At 31.7% G+C, this 19,682-nt stretch overlaps 1 protein-coding gene across 2 annotated transcripts in view; it reads right to left on the bottom strand.

Annotated features, from left to right (window-relative positions):
• The window catches only part of DYNC2H1 (dynein cytoplasmic 2 heavy chain 1), a 225,007-nt gene that overhangs the window by 179,454 nt on the left and 25,871 nt on the right, over positions 1 to 19,682 (bottom strand). For both annotated transcript variants that reach the window (XM_074216567.1, XM_074216568.1), the window contains 9 exons: positions 19,353 to 19,487; positions 19,118 to 19,231; positions 18,887 to 18,998; positions 18,592 to 18,716; positions 17,195 to 17,370; positions 15,042 to 15,237; positions 10,809 to 10,904; positions 6,680 to 6,832; positions 6,505 to 6,603 (listed from right to left, as the gene is read on the bottom strand). In XM_074216567.1, the coding sequence (XP_074072668.1) occupies positions 6,505 to 6,603; positions 6,680 to 6,832; positions 10,809 to 10,904; positions 15,042 to 15,237; positions 17,195 to 17,370; positions 18,592 to 18,716; positions 18,887 to 18,998; positions 19,118 to 19,231; positions 19,353 to 19,487 (1,206 nt within the window). The remainder of the gene's footprint in view (positions 1 to 6,504; positions 6,604 to 6,679; positions 6,833 to 10,808; positions 10,905 to 15,041; positions 15,238 to 17,194; positions 17,371 to 18,591; positions 18,717 to 18,886; positions 18,999 to 19,117; positions 19,232 to 19,352; positions 19,488 to 19,682) is intronic.

The raw sequence follows: 19,682 nt of genomic DNA, 5'->3' as shown, positions 1-19,682 counted from the left end.
CAAATATCTTGAAAACTAATTCCTTAATGCTTTCAAAATTATGTTGCTTACAGAAAAGTTTATTCATTAATATTTGGGCTAGTATAGCTGTTTTTCCCAACTTTATTTTCCTAAATGTCATTTGTACTTACTCATAAGACACTAGAGAATACAGATATATTCCATTTTCATCTATTTCCTATTCTCCTTGGAGGGAAATATTACTCCAAATTTCCCTTCAATTTTTTGACAAAATTTTCAAATGAGTTTATATTATAAGCCATTATAATTCTTGACTGCCTTGTCTCCAGTTTTGGCAAGAATCTAGGAAGTATTGTAGTTTCAACTCCTCATTTTACAAGTAAGGAAACTAAGATTCTGAAGGTGAAGTGACTTGCCCAAAGTCACATATGCATACCTAAAGTAGTATTAATACCCCGTTATTCTGCTTCCTCTAAAAATCTTTCCACAGTCCATACTGTACTACAGTTCAAATATTGCCAAGTAACTTACAGAATGCTTTTATTGCATACAATAATTGATCAATAAATACTTCACTGACTAATGGCTGGATGAGAAGTTGTTCTCTCATAAGTACAAAAATTAAATACTCTTTGAGAGAACTAGAAATTGATTCAAGGACTCAGCTAATGATTCAAGAGAATATACAATTAGGATTAGGTTGTTTTCAATGAAGAAAACCACGAAAAAAGTTAATGTTCATACAAAGACAGTGGGAAGGTTTTGATCATTCAGGCAGCTCAGAATATAAATCTAGACATCAAATATTCACTGGTATTTCCATGGCCACTTTTTATTTCCTCAGTATAGTAATTGATTCTCATAAATTAAACTGACAAAAGATGAAAAACATGAAATAATGTCTTTCCCTTTATCCATTTCCCATATTTTCATTAGTCAGCAATTTTTTCAGAATGGATTGAAGATCTGATATCTGTATTCTGTCATCTCATTTTTGTCCACTCTTACGTGTGCAATTGATTACATACAGAAAAAGTAACCTACATGTGATTTCTTCCATTGGTAATCAGTTGTTCTTTTCTGTTAAGATAGTGAATTTCATATTTATCAAATCTGTTAAAATCCATTTTATTTTCAAACCAGCCTCAGATACTTACTCTGTGAACCTGGATAAGCCAAAATGAGGATAATAATAATATTTACTTCTCAAAACTGTTGTGAGGAAAAAGTGCTTAGCGTACAAATAAAATACTAAGAGACTACAATGATATATATCTTAAAGATTATATATTGTGACCATGTGGGAGTTATACAAGGAATGCAGAGACAGTTTAACAGATGGAAAACTACTAACATATTTGAATATATCAATAACAAAAGTAATCAAAAACACATGATTCAATGTAAAAGGGTTTTAACAAACACAAAATTTATTCCTATTAAAATTGCATAAAATCAGAGGTATAATTGGATTTTGTCCAATCTAATTTAAGATAACAAATAGCTACCTAAAACCATGATCAAGAATTATTTGTAACAGGATAAGGTAGAAGCCTACCCAATAAGATCAATAGTAAAAAAAGGATGCTCATTATTACAAATATTACTCAATATTGTGTTAGAAATGTTAGCAATAGCAATAAGAAAAAGAAATTGAAGGAATCAAAATGTGCAATGAAGTAATAAAATTCTGTGGACAATATGAAAATAAACTTTAAAGATTCAACTAAAAGTTAGCTGAAACAATAATTTTAGCAAAGTAATGAGATAAAAAATAAGTCCACAAAAACCATCAGCATTCCTATATATCATCAACAAAAATCTGTAAGAAAAGATAGTAAGAGATTCCCCATTTAAAATAATCATAGACAGAATAAAATACCTGGGAGTATACCTGTGAAGAAAAACCCAGGCAATAAACATAATTAGAAAACACCTTTTATACAAATAAAGTCATTTTTATATAAATGGAGAAACATAATTGTTCATAAATTGGCAGAAGCAATACAATAAAAATAACAATTCTATATAAATTAATCTACCTATTCAATGTTACCACAATTAAATAAACAAAAAATATTTGAGCCAAAAAAAAAAATCAAAATTCATTCGGAAGAAAAAAAAGTTAAAGAATATCAAAGGAATTAATGAAAAAATATAAAGGAAGTAAATTTAGTAGTACCAAATTTTATACTATATTATAGGCAGTAATAATTAAAACCACATAGAAGTGGTTTCAGAAAAGTCAATCAGTAGAGCAAAGTAGACAAACAATACACTACAGTAACTTTGTGCCTGATAAATGTGAAGATTTAAGGTTTAAGGATAAGAATTCACTATTTGGTAAAAATTACTGAGAAAACTGGAAAAGAGTCTGGAACAAATTGAGTATAAACAAATATCTTAGACCATTTACCAGGATAAAGTCAAAATGGACACATGACCTTGATATAGAAAATTAGAATAACATTGAACATATCAGATTTTTATGAATTGGAGAATAATTTATTAATAAACAGGAGATAGAGAGGTGCAAAATGGATAATTTTGACACCACATTAATTAAATTAAAAAAAGATTCTGAACAAGTAAAACCAATAGAGCCAAAATTAAGAGAAAGAAAACTGACAGGTGAAAATTTTATAGTTTCTCAGATAAAGATATCATATCTCCACTGTATAGAGAATTCTGTCAAATTTTTAAGAATATGAGTCATTCCCCAATTGGAAAATTATCAAAGGATATAAACGAGCAGTTTTTCAATGAAAAAAATCAAAATCATATATAGTCATAGAAAAAATGCTCTAAATCATTACTGATTAGAGAAATGCAAATTAAAATAACTTTGAGATATCATCTCTCATCTCTCAGATGGGCATAAGAGATATAACAGAAAAATGACAAATGTTGGTGAGTATGTGAAAAAATTAGAATACTACAGCACTACTGATCGAACTTAGATTTGATTTAACCATTTTGGAGAGTAACCTGGAATTATGCCCAGTTATAAAACTGTGATACCCTTTGAACCAAAAAAAGGACAACTAGGTTATTTTCCAAGGTTATCAGGGGAAAAAAGGAAAGGAACTTATATGTTCTAAAAATACTACAGAAGCTCTCTTTGCAGTGGCAAACAACTGGAAATTGAGGCATGTCCATCCATGTCCATTCCATGAGATGGAATACTACTGCACTTTCACAAATGATGGGCTGTTTGACTTGGAAGTTGAAAAACATGGAAAGATTTATATGAAATAACTCAGAGTGAAATAAGCAGAATCAAGAGAGAATATCTTATTGTTCAAAGAATGAATATTCTTGAAAGAACTGTGAACAATTAAATTAACTAAGTATCTATAAATACTCAAATCAACCATAAAAGGACCTCATTGTTTGGCCCATAATAGGCACTATGTAAATGCTAACTATTATTATTTTGGGTCATATGTTAGCAGTTTACCATGTCCTTAACTTTGTGATTCTCTTCCTGAAGAAAGTATTCAGATACAGAGTGTAATAGTAGGAAAACAATTGGCCTTGTAGACTGGAAGGATTGACTAGCCAAATTACCAACCATTTTGGTTATAAAATCCTCAATAAATGACTTAACCTTACAACCAAGATTAAAAGGAGTGTAATAAGTTCTGAAACAATTTTTATAGCTAGTGTTTCTGATAAAGCACTCATTTCTAAAATTTATAGAGAACTGAGTCAAATTTATAAGAATATAAGTCATTCGCCAATTGATAAATGATAAAAGGATATTAACAGATAGCTCTCAGATGAAGTTAAAACTATTTATAGTCATATGAAAAAATACTCTAAATCATTAGATTAGAAAAACGTAAATTAAAACAATTCTGAGGAATCACCTCACACCTGTCAGACTAACCAATATGACAAAAAAGAAAAGAAAAATAATCAATATTGGAGGGGATATGGGAAAACTGAGACACTAATGCATTGTTAGTGGAGAGGTGAACTGATTCAACCTTTCTGGAGAGCAATTTGGAACTATGCCAAAAGGGCAATAAAATTGTTCATACTCTGATCCAGCAGTACCACTACTAGGTCTGTATACTAAAGAGATCACACAAAGTGATGAAAAACCCACACATACACAAATACTCTACAGGGACAAAGAATTGGAAATTGAGGTGATGCTGAGCAATTGGGGAATGACTGAACAAATTGTGGCATATGAATGTGATGGAGTACTATTGTTCTATAAGAAATCATTAGGGGTGGAACATCAAAAAAGCTTGTAAAGACTTGCATAAATTGATGCTGAGTGAAATGAGCAGAACCAGAAGAACACTGTACACCCTAACAGCAACATGGGGATGATTATTAACCTTAATGGGCTTGCTCATTCCATCAGCGCAATAATCAAAGACAATTCTAAAGGACTTGTGATAGAAAATACCATCCACATCTAGAGAAGGAACTATGGAGTCTGAATTAAGACCAAGGCTTACTATTTTCAATTTATAAAATTTGTTTTATGTATTATTTTTTCCTTCTCATGGATTTTTCTTCCCTTTTTGATTTGATTCTTCTTTCAAATTATGATTCATATGGATATATGCATAATATAGTTAAACAGCATAACCTATATTAGATTTCTTTCTGTCAGGAGCAAGGGGGGGAGAGAGAAGGGGAGGAAGAAAAATGTGAAACTCAAAACCTGACAAAAAATTGTTGAAAACTATCTTAGCATGTAATTAGAAAAATAAATAAAAATTTTGAAAAGAAAGAATTAAATGTTTTCTCATTGAGAGTCCCCTTTATCAGAGGTTCTCAAAATGTGGTCTGGGGTCCTATGAGGATGTCTTTTCAGGGAATCTATAAGATCAAAACTATTTCCATAAACATATTAAGATGTTTTCATTTCTCATGTGGTAACTATTAATAGTTATAACCCATAGAAACAGAGTTCTTGGCAGAGTCCTCAAAAACTGTCAAATTTTGATCCTGAGACCAAAAAGTTTTACTGCCCTACATCAAGAAAAAAGATAGCACACCAAAAAGATTCATCCTACAAAGGTAATAAAATGTGTATAGTCTAAAAGCAAATGGGTATTTTCATTTCTTAATATTGGACTTCATATTTTGACATTTTCTACTATTCTCTCTTACATCCACATTCTTAATAAAGATATCAAGTGCAAACATTTATGTTTTGATTTTGAAGAGGATCACAGAATTTTCCTAATTTTATCATCATAAAAAGGTCCAACAGAAGCATGAAACAGATGATGAAGCATAAGCTACAATGCTGGTCTTTTTCACTTACATTCATCATAAACACCAAAAAGCAAGATAACAAACTGTCCCAAAAGTGGTATTTCTTTTTCCTTTGGGTGAATGATGAAATACCTCTCTTTATCTGCCTCTCAAAGAACTGCTTGAGTAATCTGTTTTCATAGAATAAAAATGTCAACATTGATATGGTTCAATTATTCCAGTAAAGTCACCTTATCAGTTTTTTGATAAGGAATAAACACTTAGAATAACAATAGTTAAATCAATGTTTATATAAAAATGAAAAACTGTTATTCTTAGTAGCATCCTATCACCATCCTACAAAAGGAGAAGAGGTCATTAGTATTTTGCTGTTTCAGATTGCTAAATAAAGTATCACCTAATGGACAATCTCCTGATGATAAACTTCTTCTCTCTCTGATTTAGTATTTTATTAAACCAGCCATTGCACAGCAGTATATATCACCATAAGAATACCTATAGCTTTTCAATTTGTTAGAATGAGGCAAAGAGTTAATAACCCTGAGTCACAGAATGATGAATCAACAGAACATCTAAATGTTAAAGCACTAAATAAATGAGTTTTAATTATTAGCAGTGAAAAAGTTAATGATATAATACTGGACTTAAGAGTCAAGAAGATCCAAGCTCAAATCCTGCATCAGACACTTTTCTTTCAGGCCCATTAATGCATCTATAAAATGGTGATAATAATAATAATAATAATACAAAATTGTTATGAGGATGAGTGAGAGAATACTAAGCACATAATATGTTATACAAACTTTAATGTTATATGAATATTAATTATTGCTAAATAAAATTCATTACCATCAACATCATCATATCTCAAAATGCTATTTGAACTTGAGGGAAAAAAATCTCAATCACCTAAAAATGAATTAATAACTACTAAATGTTTGCCTCAGTATCAGCATGCTGACAGCAAAACAACAATTAAGAGTTAAAATTTGGTAAATTTAGATTAAAATAACTGGGCACAAAACTAAATATTTCAAAATATCAAAGGCCAATATTTTCAAATTTTTTAAATATATACTATTTCTTTCATTTTCAATTTTAAAGAAATTTCTGTCAAAGAATTCTATATGTTCCCATGATACTCTGATCATAGTATTTTAATGAAAGAGATTGATATCCAAACATGAAAGGAATCCCCTGATTATTTAAGTTCACAAAAGACCTAAAGTTCCCTTTTATTATATTATCCATTTACTTCATTAACAATTTCAAACTTTCAGGCTTCAAAAGTCATACCTGTGCTTCCACACTAGCTAAACCAGTCCTCAGCTCCTGAAGCCCATCTTTCCAGCGCTGCTGTTGTCGAAGCAGATCAATGTTCATGAGCACTACAACCTGTTATAAAAGCAGAGGCTGATTAACAAAATCGGTGTAGCATACATAACCCCTCAATTTTCTAAATAAAATATACCTTTTCACAAAATGTGGCATGCCACTTCCTTAGTTTTCTGTTTTCTGTAGCAAGTCGTTCAGCAGCATTCTGTAGTTTTTGTATGTAGCCTTCTAATTCTTTAGGATTATCCCAGGTAATCTGTGACTTTTCTCCAGCACTAGGTTTTGAATTCTAAGTAAACATAGATGATATATTCAATTACAAGTTAAACTATATATTTCTCTCAAAGAGCCCAAAGTATTACAAATTCTAATGTCATTCATACCTATAATATGCATGTTTAGTCTGGAGCCTCAGTATACCCAAGTTAAATAATAAAAGAATAAGTAGATGCATGTCTTTATTGCCCTCAGGTCTTTATCTTCTCAAGGAAGTCTATACATAACCAAAGTCAAAAGTTTTAGGCTTTAAGTCAGACAAAATTCAGTTCCTGACAGAAATTTTCTAGCTGTCTGAAGAGGGCATGTCACAATCTTTAGAAGGCAGTAGTACCATGCAATAAAAATTTCCAATATATTCAGGAAATGAACTTCATCTGCATTCGGAAAAACAGCCTCACTAAGCCTTTCTGCTCAAAGGCTCCTTCACTAAAAGGTTGGCTATGTGGTCTTGAACTCTAGGGTCATAGAAAGCCTTGGAATAAAGAAAAATTACAAATTGGATAATCAGTTTATTCTCTTAGCAGAGTAGTAGACAGGAGGCATGATGAAAAGTGAAATATATTCTAACAATAATTGGCCAGTTATCAAGGAAGGTGCCCTTTCTGGATTAGATATCTGTGTGGTTGGCTAGTTAAAAGCAAGTCAAAAGAACAAAAATCAGAAAATAAAGTATGACACTGAAACTTCAAATTAACATTTTTAAGCAAACTGCTAACACTGAAAAATTGGAAGAACAGATACACAGACAAACTGTCACCATTCTCCTAAGGGGGAAACCACCACAATGAGGAGGACAAAGAAGTCCTGAAAACTGCCTAGAATGCACTCTGTCTTTGTAAAGCACAGGACATCCAAACAAGGCTTTCTTCTGTGTCAGTGTTAGAACTCTAATTATGGCATTTTATCCCATCGCATTCCATCTCATTTGGAACTATGCATTCATCTGACTACTATTCTAAGGCTAGTTTTAGTTTTTATCCAGCCTTGGACCTCATCTTTACCTGCTGAAAGTCTTCAAGATTTAACTTAAATACTACCTTCTTCCATAAACTCTTCCCTGATGTCAATTAAATGATCTATCTTCTTTCAACTCTTCGTGGCATTTTGTGATCTACTTCTGCACATGGGCTATTTACATGCTATTTTACCCCAGAGAAAATAAATGTCATGAGATAATGCAATTTTTTAAAAAATTTTAATTATCCCAAGTGTTTAGCAACATTCTGTGTATATAAGAGATAATTACAAATATTGTTAACTGAATTCTTAGATTATGAGCCTTCACTCTAATCAAGAACTGATCATTTTAGAGAAACAAGAGAAGGAAACAAGTCAAGTCAAAGATTAACTATGGCCTCAGAAATACATAAAAGCCAGAGATGAAGATTGACCAGTGGGTCTAACAGCTAACAATGTCTAATCATACAAGTTTTTCAGAGGCTATAGGTTAAGGTAAATAAATGCTCTAAAGCCAAGAATCATGGAACACCTAGAGAGAGTAAGGAAAAGCAATAGATCAAATCAAGTAAACAGTCAGAACTGTAAATATGAGACATTAAAGACACTGAAACCTTAAAACTAAAGCAATTCCTATTTTAAACTGGAACCCTCTCATTCACTTTTTGTTGGTACACAAAACTAATTCTAAGAAAATACCAGCTTGAGAAATGAAATATCAAGAAGAAAAAAAGAACTAAAATATCACCAGATAAAACAATTCATTTATTCAAACGTTAACCCTCCAAGGGAAAAATAAAATATAAAGCCTTGCCCTGAAATCAAATATCATACAATTTAGTTAGATATGAACTTTAATAAATAAAATCCATACAAGAATAAAGAGAAATGCAATTAGTATGAAGTTAGATGAAAGAGAGAGATCATTTATAGCTAAAGAGAGATTATTTATAGATTCAAGTAAAACATCATAGAAGTGACACTTGAGTGGGCCTTCAAGGTTTAATAATGACTGAATAATTGAAAAAATAAAATCTGTCCTTGTTTCCTGAACATCAAAACCTTATACATAGTAGATACATAATAAAAATTTGTTTAAGTGAATAGAATTGAATTTTTAACATGAAAAATTATCTTCCTAGCAATTTGAATAGAACTGAACTTAAAGATGTTAAATATGTCTCTATATTTGAACAGCATTTTAGATTTTTATGTTTCTTTGGCAAGGCAATTGGAATTAATTGATTTGCCCAGGGTCACACAGTAAGTGTTAAGTATCTGAGACTGGGTTTGAACTCCAGTCCTCCTGACTCCAGGACCATTGATCCTTGCACTGCACTACCTAGTTGCCTTTCATTTTAGGTTTTCAAAAGATATATGTTACACACAATATACCCAAAGATAGCCTAATTCAGAGAAAAGATAACATCAAACTTCTAAACCACAACTATCTACCTTCATATTATTCTGTCAAATCAGTCAACAACTATTTGTTAAGCACTTACTATGTGTCCACTATGTTTGGCACAAGAGTTATGTTCTAAAATGAAAACTTCTGCACTTAACATTCTTTTGGGAAAATAGCATGTATATATCTATTATTCTTATTTATAATATAAATGCATATATAAACATGCAAACATACTAACACACACAAATATACAAAGTTTTGTGGGATGGGGTGGGGGAGAGGAACTAGTAATTGCCACAAGGACTCCCATAGATGGATTTCAGAGTCTGTAAACTTGAATATGGAAAAACATTATTTTCACTAACCTTTAACTGAAATTTAACATTTTCCTCAATTATTTAAAAACATTAAGGTTTTAAAGCTCTGCTTTATAGAACTTATAGGATTGGAAAATGGCTTCATGTATAAAATAGTAGGGGCGGCTAGATGGCTAAGTGGATAGAACACCAGCCATGGAGTCAGGGGTACTTTAGTTCAAATCTGGTCTCAGACACTTAATAATTATCTAGCTATGTGGCCGTGGGCAAGCCACTTAACCCCATTGCCTTGCAAAAACCTCAAAAAAATGTATAAAATAGTACTTGAGCTGAGTTGTGAAGGAAGACAGACTTTCTAAGGGGCAGAGGTAAGTAAGGCAGGGAGTTCCTTTCAAGGATGGGATCACATGCCACAAGAGCACAGATGAGGAAGATGGCACATGACGGGGAAGAAAAACTAGTCAATCTAGGTGATCCATGAAGTGTGAAAAAGAAAGTAATATGTATTAAGTCTGAGAAAGTGGATCAAAACTCAGACAAACTCAGAAGGATGTTAAAAGACAAAGAAATAAAAATGAATGTTGTGTAATTTTAATACCCACACTTTCAACCTCAGGAATTAAACATAACATGTGCTTAAGAAAAAATGAGAATTTAGGAAATTGAAGAATATTTGAAGGCAAATTTTTGTACACTTCCAAGGTCCAAGTGCTTATCTAGAACCAAACCAGAGGGAGAGGGAAAAGCCCTATTTCTTTTTTTTTTTAAAGAGTCACAAGATGGGGTGGCTAGGTGATGCAGCAGACAGAGTACCGGCCCTGGAGTCAGGAGTACCTGAGTTCAAATCTGGCCTCAGACACTTAATAATTACCTAGCTGTGAGCCCATTTGCCTTGCAAAAACCTAAAAAAAAAGTCATAGAAAAGAACAGCACAAAGGAGAATTAAGTTTGCAGAGATTTGTGGAAGAAGGGTCCTTTCAGGAGACCACAAAAAATCATGTAGAGAAAACAAGTGAATGTTTTAACAAATGAATGAAAAAAGTTATTTCTCTGAGATTTCAAATGGAGAAGATACATAGAAACATAATGAGATAAAAAATGATATGACCACAGTAGGTGATCATAAACTTCTCTTTTAAAATCATGGTAAGATATTCAGAATGAGGGAATGAATTAAAGAAATAACAGATAGGAAGTCATTTAATATACTGAGTATGTTACAAATAAGGAAAATAGCTGCTAAACAGTATGTGAAGAATAGCACATTTCAAAATGTAATTATAAATAAGAAGTTCTTTTACCTTAATAATTTGTTCAAATGCTAAAGCAGACTGCAACATCATTGGTCTCTGGCTTTGAATCATTTGTTGATCAATAGAATTATAAAAATGTGCTACCTATAAAATAACAAATGGTCCATAAAATGAATGATTAACATTTTGTTATTTGCTGTACAAATATTTAAATACCACCCCATTAAAATCAAATAGATATTTTAATCTACTACTTAGCTTTCAAGAGACATATTCTATTTTAACACATTTTATATGAAAAAAATTCATTTCCTCAAATATCACATCAAGAACACACAACCTTATTTTTGATTACAATAATTACTTTCATGGTTTAAGCACAGATTAACCATTTTATTCAGCATTAAAAAGCTAATCACATTCTTGAACATGACAGAAAGTTTCTGCATGAAAGTAAATTATCTTTTCCAAATTTAACACTAGCTTTTATCCCAAAAGTAGGATGACTGCTTCAAAACATATATACTCCCAACCATAAATATTTTTGTAAATTTTTTTTGTAAATTTTGAGTTTACAATATTTCCCTTAATCTTATTCCCTCCCTCCACCCCCCACAGAAGGCAATTTGCCAGTCTTTACATTGTTTCCATGATATACATTGATCCAAATTGAATGTGATGAGAGAGAAAGGAAGAAACAAAGTATGAGAGATAGCATGATCAGATAACAAGATATCAGGGTTTTTTTCCCTAAATTAAAGGTAATAGTTCTTGATCTTTGTTCAAACTCCACAATTCTTTCTCTGGATACAGATGGTATTCTCCATCACAGATAGCCCCCAAATTGTCCCAGATTGTTGCACTGATGGAATGAGCGAGCCCATCAAGCCAACCATAAATTTTTCATGACTCTGCACCCACCACATCTTAGGTATGAAAAACTGTAGGAATGTAAATCAATTAATTTTCTCCATCTGTACTTCCTGGGGGCACTCAAATACCTGATGATAATAAGGAAATTGCTCACTCAAAGATTTGATTGGGGCAGCTAGGTGGCATAGTGGATAAAAGCACCGGCCTTGGAGTCAGGAGTACCTGGGTTCAAATCCAGTCTCAGACACTTAAAATTACCTAGCTGTGTGGCCTTGGGCAAGCCACTTAACCCCATTTGCCTTGCAAAAAAAAAACCTAAAAAAAAAAAAAGATGCTGCTGCTTTCTGAATTCTGTCCAAGAACAGGCAAGTTGTTGTGGTTTCCAAAAACAATAAACAATTTGATTCAATTCAGTCAATATTTATGCCCTATGCTATTAGTTCTGGGATATAAGGATGAACAACGACCCAGTCCCTATGTTCGGGGAGTTTATATTCTAATGGGGGGGGGACAAGAATGTAAATAGAGAAGTGGGGGAATAATGAAGCAGAATGTCACATCTAGTGCTGAGTTTTGCTTATGTCCATTTTCTGTTAAAAAGAAAGAGTCTGTACACCCAAACAGCAACATGGGGGCATTGATCAACCTTAATGGACTTGCCCATTCCATCAGTGCAACAATCAAGCACAATTTTGAGCTATTTGCGATGAAGAATACCATCTGTATCCAGAGAAAGAAGTGTGGAGTTTGAACAAAGACCAGACTGTTACCTTTAATTTTTAAAAAAAAGTTAACTTATGTAATTTTTCTATCTCTTATACTTTATTTTTCTTCCTTAAGGATATGATTTCTCTCTCATCACATTCAACTTGGATCAATGTATACCATGGAAACAATGTAAAAACTAACAGACTGCCTTTCTGGGGGGGGGGGGGGGAGGGAAGCAAGATTGGGGGAAAATTGTAAAATTCAAAATAATTTTTTTAAAAAATTTTAGAAAAAGAAAGGTCAATAAAAGGAAGATTCAGTGGAGATGGAGTCAGTATGTAAGGAAAATAAATGGCAGAAATAAAACATACCAGGTAGATGACTAACTTAACTTCTATGTGCCTCAGTTTTCTCCTTTAAACATGAGGTAATAATACCATTCATTTCCCAGGGTTAGGGTAAGAATCAAATTAAATAGTTTTTAAAGCAAATTGCAAACTTTGCTATATTTTATATAAGTGTTTATTATTATCATCATCATCATAATTATTATTTATCCATCATCATATTATTATTTATCAATTAATAGAACTACAAAGATGAATAAAAATAATACGAAATAGCCTGTGACAGACACCAAAGAGAGGCAAAAAGGACACAGATTTATAAACTATCAAATTCATAAAAGACTATTATTAGAGAAACTTCAGTCAAGGAAATCTATACAATATAAATAATTAAAGGCAAAAATTCCACTTTTGTCAATACATCTATAAAGGAGAAAAAGTGTGGTATAGTGAATAAATGTCTGAAGCCCTGAGTTCAATTCCCCACTTCTAATATTTTGCTGTGCAACCTATGGAAAATTACTTTATTTCTGAGGGTCCTAAGAGATTTCTCTAACTATATAAATTGCAATAAAATTGCAAAGCTGCTTTAATAAATGATCACTACTTGGATAGAATTCTTTATTCCAATAAAATCATACATCAGGACAAAATACTTCCAAACCTTCTTGATTTAAAAAAACTTTTTTTCAAGAAATTATGCTGAGTGAAATGAGCAGTAAAAGGACACTGTACACATTAACAACAATATAGTGAGATGGATCAACTATGATGGAGGTATGATCATCCTGAATGACCTGTTATGGATGACATCCACGTGCAAAAATAAAGAAAAAAGTAAAAGCAAAACTATAGAATCTGAATGCAGGGCACAGCATACCATGTTCACTTTTTAAAAATTTCTATTATTTTTTCTTTCTCTCTCATGGTTTTTTCCCCCCTTTCGATCTAATTTCTCTTTCACAACAAGACTAATATGAAAATATATCAAACAAGAAGATTGGTAGCTAATTCGGAGATGGGGAAGAAAGAGAAGGTGGTAGAAAAATGTAGAACTCATAAACTTTGCATGTAATTAGAAAAAAATTAAATAAAATTTTTAAAAATAAATTATGCAAGAACATGTGATCACTATGCAAAGATGAAGATGAGTCTTTCCAAGTGCTCAGATCATCATGATATAATATGTGCATAAAAGAAAGATTCTAACAAAAATCATTATTTAAAAATTTAACATGTAAATCTACATTTCCTAAATGGGAATGAGGGAATCAAATCTCTGAATCTTATTCTCAATAAGCATGGGGTACACCAGGGAACTAAAATGGTCCCAGAGTAAGAGCTATAAGATCTCTAAAGATGTGGAACTAAGAACCTACATCATGAGTCAGTTACTTTAGAGCACAAAAATTATGAATGCTGAAACAACCATAACATTACAAAAATCTAAGGAAAAGCATGCAACATGCACATACTCCAAGGAAATCGAAGTCAAAAAGAAAGGTTCATAAGTAACAAAATATCAGAGAAGCATTTTTATGTTAGCAAAGAATTGCAAAAAAAAAAATCTGTTGATTAGGGAATGACTTAACTGTGGTATATAAATATTAAAGAATACTACTATGAAATTATAAATATAAAGAATTTACAGAAACTTGAGAAGATTTTATGCATGTAGAATAAACTAGGCAGAACCATGGGGGGAAAATACACAATGACCACAAAAATGTGAACAGAAACAAAGAAAATCTAAACCCTATGTGATTATAATGACCAAAGCTGATTCTCAGACAGGTGTAGAGAAAATACATTTCTCTCCCTTCATTGTATAAGTGGAAAAGTATATTTTATATATATACATATACTGTTAGACAAAATCTAAGGCCATTAACGTTAATCAATGCTGTTAAACATTTTTTCCTCTATTTTTCATTTTGTTTCAGAAAGGTAGATCTTTAGGTGGGAAGAAGAGGAAGAGATATTGATTAAGAAGTAAAGAAATTGAAAAAATAATGGTCTTACAATTTAAATTTTAAAATAGCAAAAAAAGAAAAGCACCTAACAAAAACTAAACATATTACAAAACTGCAAAGGGAAAGGGTTAAAAAAGATCAATCTCAGGACTTGTTAAGGTACCTATCCAACATATATTTTGTTTAGACTAAGCAATACTACTGAAAGATGAAAACTAAATTTGCTTTTCCAGTTTTAAAATGAGTATTGTCTCACCAAAGACTTATTGGTTCTAATCATTATTAACCTAAAACAAAATTTAAAAATTCACAAGTTTGAGACAATTTAATATTCATATAGACAAATCATGCTAATATATATATATATGAATATTTCTTACCTGTTTGAGAATAATTGCTTGCTTGCAGAATTTTTGTGCAATATTTGCAACCTGCTGTATTTTAGCAGGGATAACAAAGCCAAGTGCAGAGAGCTGACGAACTTCTCTCAAAAGAATTACCAATCGATCTGAATAATGTACTTTTAGTGCTCCATCATTAGGATCTAATTCCATAATACGACTATTAGCCTCAATGCTAAAATTCAAAGATTAATATTTTAAATTTTCACATTTTTAGTCTTTTATTTGACATATTTCAATTTGAGAAACAAAGTACTAGTTCTAAAATATTTCATTGGCTTTATGTTACTTCTGCAAATTCTTCAAATATCATTTCACTAATCTAATGATTAATGAATCTAGACTCTTAAACCTAGATTAAAACAGAATTCTTAAACTTAAACTAAAATTAAAATATCTATCACATATTTCCCAAAAAAAATTTTCATGGTCTCCTTTTTAAATACACAGATTTCAATTTACTTGGATGCCCTTTCTTTCATTTTATTATTATTATTATTATTATTATCTTACCCCAGTCTTCTTCTCTATTTCTCTATTTCAATTGAGCATGGCCACTGTCCTTCTGAGCACCCAAGTTCACAGCCTCAGGCTTCCTCATTTTCTAACTCTTCCATATCTCATATATTCAATCACTTTCCAAGTCTTATCCATTCACCTCCATATCGCTTGTCATCTGTTCATTCCTTCTACCCACAGTGCCACCACCTCTAGTTTATATCTTCATCACCCCTTGCCTGGATTACTGCAACAGCTCCCCTCAAGATCTCCCAATTCCCAATCTCTCCCCAATGCTATCCATTTTCTATACAACTGCAAAAATTATTTTCCCCAAGCGTAATTGTGAACATCACTGCCCTATGTGAAAACTCCAATAACTCCCTATTATTTAGGATCATACACAAATGTAAAACCTTCACAACATGATTCTAAATAATTTTTACAGCCTTATTACACAATACTGCCTTTCCTAACTGTTAACAGTTTAGCCAAGATTACTTTCTTGCTCTTATTCATATAGTACAGATTCTATCTGCAATCTCTAAAGAATATACTTCTTCCACCTCCTGAATTCCCTAGCTTTCTTCAAATCTCAGTTTAAGCACCCAGTTCTTCTAGGAGAAATTATTAGACCAGTTATGGACAATGTTATCCCCATCCAAAGGAAGAAAAATAAAACAAACAAAAAAACACTTCAGAATCTTATGGACACTTTATAAAAATCTCTTATCTTAATCCTAATAATAATCCCTTAATCCTAATTCCTCATACCGAAAATGACTAATCTGTAAACATGATTATCAAAAATATACACGTACAATGTTAACCTAACTGTTCACCACTGAAGGAAGGGGAACAAGGAAATTTTGTAACTTAAAAATATACGTATGCATAAGGATGAATAGTTAAAAAAAAAAAGATGAACATAAAAAACAGAGCAAATACATGCTTAAAAAATTCTTAGATGATGATCCATTTTTAACACTGGGGACAATTGTTAATAAACAATAAAACTGTTCTTCAGTGTCTATTCTTCCCCTGGAACAAATGGAATTCAATACTCTAACCTCATATTCTCAATGGGACAGCTACTATTTAAGTACTTATTACACATTGGGCATGATGCTAAACACTGAGAAGACAAAGAAAGTAAAAACAAAAATGCCCTGCTCTCTAAGAGTTCATGGAAAAGTCTAATGGAAAACCTCACATTCCCAAGGCTCTATATCTTCATTTGAAGCAGAGAATTAGTAAACACATCACTGTAGTAATTCTCTCAGTACTCCCTGGTCTTTTATTTTCCCTCATTCCAAGTTTCTGTGTATTAAGAGGATATAATTTTTAAACTTTTTCTTTCCTCATAATTTAAGGTTGCTACCTTTGGAATGAGTTGGACAGTGATGCAAGTTAAACAACTATTATTCTACAGGCCTGCACAATCATTGCAACAGAATCTAAAAAAAAAACTTTCTCCTAATACCACTCATATCTTTCTGAGGAAAAATGGCCTGTCCAGATAAATTCTCTCATTACTATAGAAAATAGTTTAAATTAAAAAAAGAGATCTAAGATTAATGGCACAAGAAGTCAATCTTCAAAACTGTTTCATAATTTTAGATATTTATACTTACCATAATCCTGATCTGGAATCTGATAAACCTGACTGAATGTCCCTTGACCAGTCATCAAATTGTTCTTGCTCAAATAATTTAAATTGCTCTAAAAGATCATCAGCACTTCGATGAAAAGACCGAAAACCTGACAAGTCAGATAAAAGAGCTTCTGCAATCTTGACTGTATCATCCACCTTTAAAGTCAAATTTATAAGAATTACAAAATTTGATTTTAATTCTAACAAAATTCCAAACAAAACTAAAAATGAGCACAATTCTCTAACCTGTCAATCAAAGATTCCTTTCTCATACATACAAATATAAAGACAACCCTGAAGAATTCTATAAAAATATAAAATATCAAGTACTTCTTTACTCTTAAACTGCATGCTCAGGAGTTAACATTTGTTCATTTCAAGATCAGAGCCAAGATCAGTTAAGGTCAGATCTAATTATGCTGTGTCCTCATCAATTCCCAAGGCACGCCCCCAATAATAATCTATCTTTCCCTCCAAGAATGCACCAACTACTTTAGCCCCTAAGCACCTATGATTTCTGGTGAAGTCAGAGAAAAGAAGAAACGTTCTCTCCTCAGGGACTACCTTGCAGATATTGCCCCATTCTGTAGAGCTACAGGACCAGAATCAGACTATTTGTATAAAAACCCAGAAAAGAAAAAATAAACAATAATTATATCATCTAGCCTTTTCAGAGCCCTTTGTTCTTACTCATAACCTGAGATTTTCATCATCAATAATATGCACTGTAAAAAAATATGCACCATATATGAAGCATATGCAACACATCATACTGACAAGTCCTCGATGTTCTTAGAACAGTCTAGAAGTAATCAGAGGATCTTTAAAAGTAGTAAATCGCTGTTAATGTCCTAAATTATTACCAAATACATTTCACACTTCCATTATTAACTGTCAACCTAACACAAAATCAATGTTTGAATATGGATGTTCATTTTGCTCTCTTGCTGCTGAAAAGAAAATTTAAAGGGAAAAAAAAGTTTATTTTCACTAAGTATAAAAATTTAAAGAAAAAAAGTTTATTTTTCCCCAAGTATAAAAGCTAAAAGATTGATAGAGGACAAATGTAAAAGAAGCAAGATATTCTTTTATTCATAATGCCCCTAGCCTACATGGCAATTTATTCTAAACAAAGAAAAATCAAAGCTCATATAACAATTCTTTCTGCATATATCTCAAATTTCTGAATGCAACTGATCCCTCTTTCAAACTCAGAAAGAATTTTAAGAGGGAAACCAATCAAATATATAGCTAAACTATTTTAATTGCATTTTAACTGCAATATTTGTCTATTCTACATTCTTAAATTATCAACATTTTTGGTCAATATGCCTTAAAAAATATATATATATATATATATATATATAAATATAATACCTTTAATTCTAGCTGACGGACCCAAACTATATTATTAACAACTTCTGAAAGATTTTTGCCTGATAATGGCCCAGTTACTTCACCAGGAATGCCATGACATCGATTATCAAAGTCTGTTCGAAAATCTGAAAATAAAACAATATGATCAGTTCATAATTTACCATAATTCATAATAATGTTAATAATAGATATTTAAATGTTTAAATGTTTATTGCTCTTCTCAAATGCAACCAGTCAAGCAAAGGAGATATAAATATACCAAAATACTTCCAAAAAGAAATACATAAGTTTTCACCTTTGACTGAGTCCATTAGTCTTGCCAATAAAGCTTCTCTTTCCAAAATCAATTCCTTGCTTATAGCTGGACGTTTCACCAGTTCTTTATATTTCAAAAATGCTTGGAGAAGCTAAAATTTAAAAAGAATTCATCTGATAAAACCAACTCATGACTATTTAAATAACACAAATTAACATTTATGAAAATAATGAAAAGAAAAATCTTTCAAGGAAACATAAGAAAACATACCTGTTGTGGACTGTCTTGGATTTCTGAGATATAATTTTTCAATTTGCCTGCTATCTTTTGTTCTGCTGGTCCAATAATTTTCTCATATTGTGAAACTGCAGCTTTCCACAAAGGCTAATAACCAATAAATGATGAGTTGGATTGCAGTTCATAAAGATTCACCATTAAAAAAAAGTTAACTAAAGTGTGTGAAACACCCACATACATAAGACATGGGGAAAAAATATATACATACCTCTGTGTAGGGGTTATATTGTAAGGGATTCAGACCAGTAAAAGGTTCAAATACTCTAGCAAGGCATATAATTTTCTCTTCACTAGCAGGTAAAAAATATATAAGTTTTTCATGAATTGTCCTAATTGCCAAGACCTGAAGTAAAGCAAACAAAATCACTTCAGTTTATTTACTTTAATAACTAATTTAACCAGTAGTACAAATCTTCCATTATTCCCCTAGATAAAGTCTATATTGTTGCCAAATTCACTGTCTTTGAGAATACTCCATGCTTTTCCCACTACCCGGACATCTACACCCTCTACCTAAAATGCCCTCTCCTCCTAATCT

Source organism: Macrotis lagotis, chromosome 1 (assembly GCF_037893015.1).
Source record: "Macrotis lagotis isolate mMagLag1 chromosome 1, bilby.v1.9.chrom.fasta, whole genome shotgun sequence".
In the NCBI taxonomy this organism is placed as follows: domain Eukaryota; kingdom Metazoa; phylum Chordata; class Mammalia; order Peramelemorphia; family Peramelidae; genus Macrotis; species Macrotis lagotis.
Note: the sequence above shows the minus strand (reverse complement) of the source record. Positions and strands in the feature narration are given on the sequence as shown.